General features: G+C 42.7%; 1 protein-coding gene across 1 annotated transcript; it reads right to left on the bottom strand.

The window, feature by feature from the left end:
• Window positions 1–975: 975 nt before the first annotated feature.
• On the bottom strand, window positions 976–6,072 carry LOC128740271 (uncharacterized). The gene has a single exon (XM_053835810.1). The coding sequence runs from the start codon at window positions 6,070–6,072 to the stop codon at window positions 976–978; it is 5,097 nt and encodes a 1,698-aa protein (XP_053691785.1).
• Window positions 6,073–12,441: the final 6,369 nt, after the last annotated feature.

A 12,441-nucleotide genomic window follows, 5' to 3' on the forward strand; every position in this document is an offset into this window, starting at 1 on the left:
ACAGCTGTTCCTCTTCGGTGGAACAAGCAAAATGGACAGTAGGGCTTCTGTCGGAAGAAGCAAACAAGGCGACGGAATAAGGATTCCTGGTGGACACCTTGATTTCACAGGATCACTACTTGCAGAGCACTAGGTTGTTTCTGCAGACTCGCTGGGATGGAAACACTTGCACTAGAGTCAGGACTATTACTGTTCTTCACTTTTGGACTACACTGCTAGTAAAACACTGGTACTGGTTATCGAATATAAACGCGGTATATTTCACTTAAAACTTAAAACTAACGTACAAGGAGCGCTGTCCTAACCTAAAGTGTACAAGTCGCACAAGCGATTTATTAAAATACATAATGTTGTACATAAGTAAATACCCCCACCACTTGCGTTCGATGTTCCACGGGAGTTCCATTAAATGATGCAAATTCATATTGGAACAAAAACGGCTGCGCAGATAAAGTTCCAACTAGATCGTTGTCGACTAAGCGGGTGCAGTACAAATGTCGCATCGGTAAAGCAGAAGAAAGGCACGTTGGTTAAACAGGACAAATGTCGCTACGGCGGGTGTAGACAAATGTCGATAATGCAAAAGTATGGTTATCGATGTTGCAGAAACAAGATGAATGTCGATAATATTGCGATGATAAAACAGTTCAACTTCCAACTGGAACATACTCCGCCCCGTTGAAATATCTTTTCAATTCATTCCTTGCCAATATTATACCCTTTTAGATTAGCATTTATCATGCAGCAAGCAGCTTTGTTGTCTTCAATCGGCAAGATTGATAATTTGGTAATCGGGCGACGAAAAGTGGTGTTTTCACTGCGAACGTCTGCAGCGCGTACTAAACCGTCGGTGCCTGGATAAGTTTTAGTTACTGTCCCCAATTTCCATTGAAGCGGTGGCAAGTTTTTATTGTGGATCAAGACAATCGTTCCTGGAATGATGTTTGTATTTACCTTCCAATTTTTCTTCCTAGGTTAAAGACTGCTAAGATAGTCCCTGTTCCAGGCCTTCCAGAAATGTTCTCGTAACATCTGTAAATGCTGCCATTTGTCCAATCGATTAACCTTAATGTTCTCTAAGGAGGGCTCCGGAATTGCCGTCAGTGGACGACCGATAAGATAGTCTGCCGGTGTTATTATTTTAATCTGGTCCGGATCCAATGTGGTTGCGAAGAGAGGACGTGAATTCAGGACAGCTTCAATCTCCGTCAAAACAGTTGCAAATTGTTCGAAATTGAGAGATGTGTTTCCCAATACTTTTTTTAAATGAATCTTGGTACTTTTTACTGCTGCCTCCCACAAACCACCAAACTCTGGAGCATCCGGTGGTATGAAATGCCAATCAATAGCCTTTGACAAACAGAAATATTCGATATTATGTGCTTGCTGCTCTCTTTGAAACATCTGGTACAGCTGATTTAATTCATGTGAAGCGCCACGAAAATTAGTACCGTTATCTGAATGCAATTGCTGAACGATACCTCGACGACTGATGAACCTCTGAAGGGCTGCCAAAAACGCATTAGTTGACATGCTTGACACCAACTCCAAATGTATTGCTCGTGTAACCATGCATACGAAAACTGAAATATAAGCCTTCACTGTAGCTCCCTTCCGTACACCTTGTTTGATAAAAAATGGTCCAGCATAATCCACACCGGTTACAGCGAAAGGCGGTGCGGGCGTTACTCTATAGGCAGGAAGGTTACCCATGTACTGCGATGTTTCTGTCGGTCGCACCCTGAAACATTTAATGCAGGCTCTTGTCACTGAGCGGAGGGTGGAATTAGCATTAACTACCCAGTAATTTCGCCGAAGAACGTTTAATAAACCTGTTGGACCTAGATGAAGGTGCTCAACATGTAACTGGCGAATAAAGGATCTGGTAATAGGACTATTATTGGGCAAAATGATTTGGTGCATAGAAGCAAATGGAAGTTTAGAGTGTTGAACTCGCCCTCCAACTCTTAGCAATCCGTCCACTAAAATCGGACCGAGAGCGGCTAGTTTCTTACACATCGTACCAGATTTTACTCTCCCAATTTCATCACTATACTCAAGCTTTTGAGCAACCTTGAAGATCACAAGCAACGCCTTTCTTTGTTCGTCGATTGTTGGTAATTCCTTGAAGACTCGTGCCGCTGGATCTCGTTGCTTGCAGTTATGAATAAATCGCAGCATCAGAGCGATGATTCGTTGCAATTTTCTAAATGAACTATATTTTGAAAACACAGCTAATGGTTGTTCCTTCGTTACAGGTAGGGCGGTGACTAAAGATTTCATCTCTGGAAGTTCACTGTTTGGAAGTTCTACTGGGTCCGACAACTGATCATATGCTGACGCAAGAAAAGATGGTCCATACCACCATAACGTGTTATTTTCTAGCTCCTTGGGCATTTGACCTCGAGAAAGAATGTCGGCAGGGTTCTGCGATGAGCGTACATACTTCCAGGAAAAATCACGTGTTGTTGATTGTATCTCGGCTACTCTATTACGAACGAATATATCTAGCCTTTCGGTAGGTTTCTTCAACCAGCTCAAAACAATTTGGCTGTCTGACCAAAGAACCACTTGCTGGAAAGAAATATTTATGGTCGGATATACCTTGGCGACGAGGCGACCAAGTAACCGTGCTGCGCTCAACTCTAACCTGGGTATTGTTACCTTTTTCAATGGTGCTACGGTTGATTTACTGCAAAGCAGCTGTAGTTGCGCCGACTCATTGGAGTGAATACTGCGGACGTAAACACATGCTCCGTACGCCTGTTCGGAAGCATCAGCAAATCCATGAAGTTCAAGAACACTGCAGTCGTCTGAAATTACGCGCCTTGGAATGCGAATATCATTAAGTTGAGGAAGAGCGTTCTGGAACTGTTTCCATCTTAACTGGTGCTCTATGTCGACTGGTTCGTCCCAACCGACCTTGCTGCGCCATAAATCTTGCATCAGTATCTTAGCCAATACAATTACGGGAGAAACGAGTCCTAACGGATCAAATAATCTCGCGATTCCAGAAAATATTATCCGTTTGGTCGGCACATCAAAGGATTGATTCGCTTCAGAAGGCTTCGATAAAAACATGAACTGATCAAACTGCGGATCCCACATTATTCCTAAAACCTTAATAACTGTGTTCGTGTTGGTGTCTGCTAAAACCTTTTTTTGTTCCCGTTCGACAGCAGGAATATATGCCAGTAGTTCGTCCGAATTCGAGCACCATTTATGGATTGGAAAACCACCACTTGCTAATAGTTGCTTGACCTGCCTTTGTCGCTCTAATGCCAATTCTAATGTATCATCGCCTGAAAGGACATCATCAACGTAGAAATCGTTCATTGCAGTAGCAGCTCCCATTGGATAATTATTTATTTCATCGTCTGCTAGCTGCTTCAGGCATCGTGTCGCTAGGAATGGAGCACTTGCTGTTCCATATGTTACTGTCGTCAATTCTAAAACCTTCAAGGGTAATTCTGAACCTTCTCGCCAGAAGATTCTTTGCAAACTGGTTTGGCTAGAATCTACAGAAATTTGGCGATACATTTTGCTAATGTCTGCGGTGAATGCATATTTATGTTTACGGAACCGTAATACTATGGAGAACAAATCAGATTGAACAGTACCACCTACCATTTGGACATCATTTAAAGACAAACTGGAACTTAAAGGCTTAGCAGATGCGTCGAAAACAACCCTGCATTTTGTCGTAGTACTGTCTGGACGAATTACGGCATGGTGAGGCAAATAACAATTTCGCTGAGCTGGAAGATCCTTCCGCTCGTCAACTTGCTTGCAGTGGCCAAGACTTTCGTATTCTTGTATGAATTTTACATATTGCTCCCGAAGCGCTGAGTTACGAGAAAGACGATGTTCTAGCATATAAAATCGCTTTAATGCAAGATCTCGGCAGTTGGACAGATGAACAACATTCTCCTTCAACGGCAGCTGAACGATAAACCGTCCTGAAGAATCACGCTTATGCGTGGCACGAAAATGCTCCTCACATTCCTGCTCCTCTGAAGACAAAACTGGTGCTTCGGCGACATCTTCTATTTCCCAGAAACGTTGCATAGCTTTATGAACGTCTTCAACGGTTATCTTATGAGAATACACGGAGTCAGCTTCGACTAATGGCTCATATACTTCTCCAGTTACAACCCAACCAAGTCGAGTTTCGCGGAGTTCTGGATAATTCGCTCCAAGCTTATGCTGACCTGGTTTCAGCAATGCAAAGAAATGACTGTTACCTATAAGCAAATCGACCGCTTGCGGAGCGTTGAAATAAGGATCGGCTAACTGGAATTCTGGAGGTATACACCAGTTGCGAGTATCAATAAACGAGCTTGGTATTAAACCGGTTACTGACGGTGTTACGATGCATTCTAGGACTGTTCGAAAATCGTTGTTGGTTGACAAAATCTCCACATTGGCCTTTTTGTCGCTTTTGCTTGCCTTGTTATTAACACCAGCAATCAAAACACTGGTGGGAAAAGTTTTCAAACCGATCAAATCAACCATTCGTTTGGAGATAAGGTTGACTTGCGATCCACAATCTAATAAAGCGCGACAAGAATGAGCCTTGCCTCGACGATCGACGATGTTGACCATTGCCGTTAAAAGCATGACTGTCCGCTTAGCATTGGACTTGGCGATTGAACAAGTTGTTGCTACAGCATCGCTAGTATTAATTTCTGCACTGGATGCTAGTACAGGAGAACGATCAAATTGTGGCTTACCGGTAACTGATGGATTTGATTTCTGATATCTCGATGATCTCCACACGCTATCATCATGCAGCTGCGTGTGATGACGCATTCGACATTTTTGGCACTTACGCTCGGAGGGACAATCTTTTATACGATGCCCTTTCCGGAGGCAGTTGAAGCACATGCCTAATTCACGCACCTTCTCAACACGTTGCGATACATTCATGCCTCTGAAGATGTCACACTGAAAGTTTTTATGAGCACCTTTACAGAAATCACACAACTCGCTAACACTGTCTGTAGCTGCATTCGTGGTTACTCTCGGGGAAAATGCTGATTTCTGTACTAACTTGGAACTACTTGGCAACTTAACTACCTCTTCGCAATTTTCTAGTACGTTGCACTGTTTTTTCAGGAATGTGATTGTGCCATCGTAGCTTGGCAACTCACCCTTCGCAATTGTTCCTTCCCATTGCTTTCGCGTGTTTCGATCCATGCTGGCCGAAATTAAATGAACCACCATTAGCTCGGAGATGCCTGTCAGCTCATGCTTGAAGTACCGGAGATTTTCTATGTGCTTTGTACAGCTATCGAGTAGTTGACGCAGCTCTCGATGTGATTCGGTTGACATCTTTTTCATCGTTAGCAGACCTTTGATGTGATTGTCAATTATCACTCGTGGATTCTCAAAGCGTTCGTTTAGTATCTCCCAAGCGTGTGCGTAATTGTTTTCATTCACCGTTTTGGCATCAAGTATCCCTGCAGCAGCTCCTACAAGCGACTTGTCCAAATGATATAGCTTGATAGCGTCACTATCATTGGACTGAGACATGATGTCGAGAAAGGTAGCCTTGAATTTTGGCCAATTCTCGTAAAGTCCATTAAAGGTTGGGACCGGTGCCTTGAGAGGCTGCTGACGGATGACCACTTGCGGCGGAGCCGGCTCAACATAATTCCTCTTCTCTAGGATTAAGGTTTCCAGTCGAATCATCACGTGATGATATGTTTCCTCAAAAATAGCGTAATCCGTATCATGTTCATCCATTTCTTCATTGGAAAGAACCGCTGTTAATTGGTTGTGGAAAGAACAATACTCCTGATATGCTGACTCTACACACTTCACATACACATTGAGCTGGGCAAGCGGAACTATCGAATCTTCTATCATCGCAGCGATACGCTGAATCTTCGCTTGCGCTTGAGATTGTTGACGAGAAAGAACCGTTATCCTTTTGTCAACAGCACTTGTAGAAGGGCGCTTCGCGCCTTCATCGAAACCATGGAAACTTTCACTTTCACTATCACTTGCATCTTTATCATTGGGCGACTTAGCCCCTTGCGACCCCTGTGGGCTATGCGTTATTGGCATTTTTTTTTTTCACTTCACTAACGTGTTTATTCTTCGGGTTCGTTTTCACTTTTCACTCAAACTAGCAGCGTATCCAATGGCAAGAAGGAATAACCGGCTCGGAGATCCGGTTCGAAGGACCATATGTTCCTCTTCGGTGGAACAAGCAAAATGGACAGTAGGGCTTCTGTCGGAAGAAGCAAACAAGGCGACGGAATAAGGATTCCTGGTGGACACCTTGATTTCACAGGATCACTACTTGCAGAGCACTAGGTTGTTTCTGCAGACTCGCTGGGATGGAAACACTTGCACTAGAGTCAGGACTATTACTGTTCTTCACTTTTGGACTACACTGCTAGTAAAACACTGGTACTGGTTATCGAATATAAACGCGGTATATTTCACTTAAAACTTAAAACTAACGTACAAGGAGCGCTGTCCTAACCTAAAGTGTACAAGTCGCACAAGCGATTTATTAAAATACATAATGTTGTACATAAGTAAATACCCCCACCACTTGCGTTCGATGTTCCACGGGAGTTCCATTAAATGGTGCAAATTCATATTGGAACAAAAACGGCTGCGCAGATAAAGTTCCAACTAGATCGTTGTCGACTAAGCGGGTGCAGTACAAATGTCGCATCGGTAAAGCAGAAGAAAGGCACGTTGGTTAAACAGGACAAATGTCGCTACGGCGGGTGTAGACAAATGTCGATAATGCAAAAGTATGGTTATCGATGTTGCAGAAACAAGATGAATGTCGATAATATTGCGATGATAAAACAGTTCAACTTCCAACTGGAACAACAGCAGTCTTTGGAATATCAGTTTCCTCAACTGGTATTTGATGATACGCTCTTTCGAGATCAATGGTTGTGAAAATCTTCTTACCGTTGAGTGAATTCAGCAAATCGTGAACGTGGGGTACTGGATAACGATCGGGTGTGGTGACGTTGTTGAGTTGCCGGTAATCTCCAACAAATCTCCATTGGTCGTCTTTTTTCGGTACACAATGCAATGGACTAGCCCAACTGCTGCTAGATGGTCGACATATGCCTAGCTCGGTCATTAACGCAAACTCCTCTTTCGCCGCCTTCAATTTTTCCGGACGCATCCGCCGAACCTTTGATGCTATTGGGGGACCTTTTGTAACAATATGATGTGTGACGTCATGTTGAATTTCAGCCCGAAATGTCGCAGGAATTGTAATTTGCCGATACTCTGACAGGAGGTCATGAAACGGATGGTTTGATCTAATCGTGATGATACTGTGAATAGTTGCGGTCGTCATACTACCTGTTGCGTGCAATGCGGTTTTCTTATCGATTAGCACTTTGTTTTTTAGATCGACTAGAAGTCCAAAATGCGCTAGGAAATCCGATCCAATGATTGCATGGCTAACATCAGCCACTAGAAAGTTCCACGTAAACTTTCGTCGTAAACGTAAACTAGTTGTAATAAATTTCGTTGAATACACTTTGATTTCTGTGCCGTTAGCTGCGTGTAGCACGAAGGGAATCGTGCCGCCTATTCTCTCTTTTCTTGTAGCTGGAATTATCGATACGTCCGATCCGGTATCAATCAGGAATCGATAACCACTGGGACTATCGTATAACGTGAGACGCCGACTTGAGAAACTTCTGCCCACCTCGGACGATTGAGGCAGGCAGACGTCTTGTTTTTTGAACGAAAGTTGCAAGGCTGCTTACAATGTTGAGCCTTATCGCCGTACTTCTGGTGGTACCAGCACAAAACGTTAGAGTTTCGGGACCGTGACGACGACCGGCTTCTACCAGGAACTGGATTCAGCTTAAGGCGACGTATTTCAGCACTAAGAACTTCCACCTGCTCTTTTAAATAGTCGATTTCGTCCATAGCATTAGACGAGGATGATGTTAAAACAGCCGCTGCTTAAGGTTCGTCTACCAACTTATCAGCCATTGTAGCTAGAGATCCATCACTAATCGTCAAAACAGGACGAATGTTTGGTGGCATTCTTTTCAAGAACAGCATTTTTAGTAGCTCCTCGTTTACATTCAGACTGGCGGAAACCTCCTGCATTTTTGCCAACAGATGTGTAGGACGCATGTCTCCGAGATCTGCTGCTCCTAGCAACTTTTCGAGTCGAGCCTGCGGGGATAGTGCAAATCGAGATGTTAGCCGTGCTTTCAAAATGCCATTAGTTCATCCCTGAGGGCCCGGAGTATCGCTTAACCTTTATTTTCCAAAGATACTCCCAACGACTGTGAATAAATCATTATCTATGTATATGGGAAGCGTTTGGTACGGGAGGTCCACGCTTTCTTCCTTCCCCTTGATTTCAAGGAGTTTAACGGAATTAGGTATTTTTTCTGGTTCCACTTGATACTTTGGAATTCTCTCTGCGGTACATGCTGCGCAGTTGGCCTGGCTGTTGACAAGAAAAATGATTGATTCAAGTAATCGTCATTTTCCAGGATGCCTTCAAGAATTGGCTGCGTTAGTGTGAGATTAGATTAGATTAGATTGACAAAATCTGTGTCTGATACGTATTTCGCCTACGACTTGCAGGCTTCCTCAGTGTCTGTTTTCGAACTATATTAGCCAAAGCAATTTTACTGTTTTTATAGGAGCTTAAGGTTACGTAATCTATGTGTGGGTATCCACCTTTTCGCGCGCCTAATGGCAGCTAGTGGGTACAGTTTTCGACAATGTTTATTTGCTTTTAGAAACTCCGCTCACGTATGCTTGAAAGTTCTAGAACAACAATCAAGGTTGGAAATATCAACTTGACGTGAATAAAGTTGCATGCCAACGTTCTCCGAAAGTTGTACCCACTATCCGCTAATACGCACACGAAAAGGTGGATACAAAATTAGTGTAGGCTCAGACAAACAGACGAGACCCTCGCGTTAATTCCATCGTCCAATCAAAAACTACTTATTTTTCAAAAAAGCATATTTCGCAACCTGACCAAACCGTGGCGCGCGGTTACAAATGTAAAACCCATACTAATGTAAAAACCCTGCTGCATAAAACCCTGCAAGTGCAAGCTACTCCGCAACATGGATATCAGAGGGTGCCATTGTGCAAGCAAAATGTGAAGGACGATGGTTTTTAAAGGATTTTCTTCTATGTGTCATGTCAGTTCGTTACATCCATCTTCCACGCAGAGCAGTTGTTTATTACTTTTGCGTTGTCAATGGCCAGCGGATGGTTGTCGTTGAAGATATGCTCAGCCACTTTTGATCTAAAATGGTGTGTCAGACCTTTCTCGGCATCTCTTGATGCTTTTGTTACCTCGTACGAGTCAGTATATCAAACGTCCCAGAAATGTGAGCGGTTTAGGCTACTAGCTTAAAGGTACTGATACAGTCAAGCTGTTTCATTAGGGGACAAGCAGCCGTTCAGGTTTTGTGTGTGGCAGCGCGCGTGGACGGGTTTCCAAAATCTCTTGTCAAGCATTCCAAGTGGCATGAAAATGAGGGTTCACGGCCGTCTGTTAGCACGCTCCGACCCAGATTTTTAACCCTAAATACAACTTTTTTGCTAGCTATGAAATTGAGAACGCAGCTACCTCCAGAAAGCATCCATTACCGCCATCCCCGAGGTCCAGTCAAGGGCCTCCACGTGACCTAGCAAGCCACTGAACCTCACGACCATTTAATTAAGTGGTATCTGTTGTAAACAAGCGTAGGACACGACAAAGAACAAGTAAAGGATTATTGGATAACGATTGGAAGCTTGGTACCTGGAATGTCCGAACTTTTCTTGAACCGGCACGAACATATGCATTTATACTGTAAATACATTATCTGAACAAGTGTGATGTTTATCACGCGCACTGCAGCGACACTGGTATTCTATATATATTGATTATACTAGGTCTGTAGATGACCAAATATATGTGTTGAGAATTAAAGGTAAATTTATGAACTACAGCCTAACCAACGTATACGCCCCGACAAATGATAAATCCGATAACACTCAGGACGAGTTCTACAACATGGTCGAGAAAACCTACGGAGAGTGACGGAGAACTGCGCAGATCGGAAGGGAGAAATTTTTCCGCCCTACCATTGGAAGACATAGCCTTTATTCATTTGTAGACCAATGGTCTGAGAAATTTTGTCGCGGCCAAGAAAATGGCCATCAATGGCACCTAGTTTTAACGTCTAAATATTTGAAAACACCTGGAGGCATCCAAATGGAGACTAGCTTCATTAACGGTCGACACTTTTCTCATGTCAGGAAACTGAAGATAAAAGAGAGCTGTGAAAAAACCTCCGTGCTGCCATTGAAATAACTGCGAGAAAGGTGGTAGGCACAACGCGTGGAAGACAGCGTAGTAGCTGGTTGGTTTGATGACGAACACCAGAGAGTGACCAGATGAGAAGAACCAGGTCAGGAGTCACATGCTCAGTGCGACTACACGACAGGCATTACATTGCTCAATTCTGCCTATAACGTGCTTTCTCTATCCTGTTCTGTAAAATAAGACCGGTAGCTGACTCCTTCGTCGGCAAGTAAAAATCAGAGGGGTTGTGTACAAGACACGACCGCATATATAGGTGACGCAGGACTATGTAAGTCTCTTTGTAGTGCTAGTAGCATGTATTTATGCTTGTAATCATTCGATTCTTCATGTATACATGTTATATGCAACATATATACATGCTACATGCGTTGTATGTAATATTTATCAAAGTAGTAACATTGCATACGTTCAATTCTCAAAAGATTGTGCATTTGAAAACAATTTAACAAAATCAAGAACACAAACTATTACTTTGCTGCTACCTTACTGAAATTAAAGATTGTTTTTATTATCCATGGTTTCCCACGTTGAAAGGATTTTACCAATTCAATCCTATTTTATCAACAGCACATCTTTTCACTACACTTCTAATGAAACGGCAAGCATGCGTATTCATACAGAGCCGTATTATAACTGAACACTACCAGCTGTAGCACATTTTTCCAGCACAGATATCAAATTCGCCGAGGTTTAATCGTCACGCAGTAAAGAATTTGCGATCTGTTGGGACAACGAACTTGTCATTTTTTCTGGCACACTTCCCTAACACAGACATCAAATTGCACTAGGTTTAATCGCGTTCGTAAAAAATCTGTTGGCACGAGGAGGCTTTGTCACTCTCTCTGGCGTACTTCCCAAGCAAGGACATCAAAATGGTCTAGGTTTAACCGCGGTGTTAAGAAATCTTGTTGAAACGGGGAAACTTTGTCACTTGTTTTGGCTTACTTCCCAAGCACAGATATCAAATTGGTATAGGTTTAGATCATCGTAAAGAATCTTCCAACCAATCACGAACCGAGAATTCTGATAAAACATAGGTTCATTGTTTTCAATTTTTCAATAGTTCAACATCAAGAATCCATACTTTTCTTCATTTGGGTCAATTCTTAGAAGATTTTCCGATCGATTGGTGTAAGAATATTGAAAATCGATCGGAAAACCGCTGAGCTATTAGCGCTCAAAACCTTTCATTTTTCGTGACGCTCGCATTTTTTGATTTTTTGGAATGACGCCCTATCTCAAAACTTGCCGTAAGACGTAGTCCTACGTCAAAAGCTGGTTTTCGTGAGGGTCGCTCCCCGACGGATTAGATGTTTACTCTGCGTCACTTACTAGACAACTTGCAAAATCATCATCTGTTTCGGATTTTGATTTGCATGATTCAGACAAACGAAATGAGCTGTAGTAGATAATGCTTGAAGATGGTCTGCCGATGAAACTAGGTAATTACACTAAGGGGCCATCCAGATACCACGTGGACAGAAAAATACAAATTTTCACCCGCCCCCCCAACCCCTACCCCCGTGGACAAGCGTGGACATTGGCTCAACCCCCACCCCTTTCCCTGTTTGTCCACGTGGACATATTTTTTTCTAATGTAAAGTTTAACAAAACAGAAATGCATTATGCTAAATTTAGTTTTCAACTTGATTTATGCAGTATTTATTGAAAAAGCTTACGTGAAAGGATACTCCAGTCGGAAGGCCCCGACACAATGCATACGGATTCTTAGTCGTTGCGGAAATTGGAGTTTTTCCATGCATTCCATGCATTGTATTAAAATCCGTATGCAAATTGTTAGGACCTTAAGGTGAAACGGTACTGAATCCCAACATGAATAAAGTTACCAAAGGCATTCTAATACTTTTGTAGGCTGTACCCACTAGCTGCCATTACGCGAAAAGGTGGATAACGGTAGAGAAACAAAGCCCTTTTCCATATATCCTTCCTCGATGGGACTTTAAACTTTTCTAAAAAATACAAAATTGCTACCTGAAACGGCATTCAAGCGGCTGCAAACACGTATGTTCAAAATGTTAATCATTCGAAATAATCAATAAAAATAATCGATTTTTGAGAATTGAAAAAGTAAT

The sequence above is a fragment of the Sabethes cyaneus genome, chromosome 3 (assembly GCF_943734655.1).
Source record: "Sabethes cyaneus chromosome 3, idSabCyanKW18_F2, whole genome shotgun sequence".
NCBI lineage: Eukaryota > Metazoa > Arthropoda > Insecta > Diptera > Culicidae > Sabethes > Sabethes cyaneus.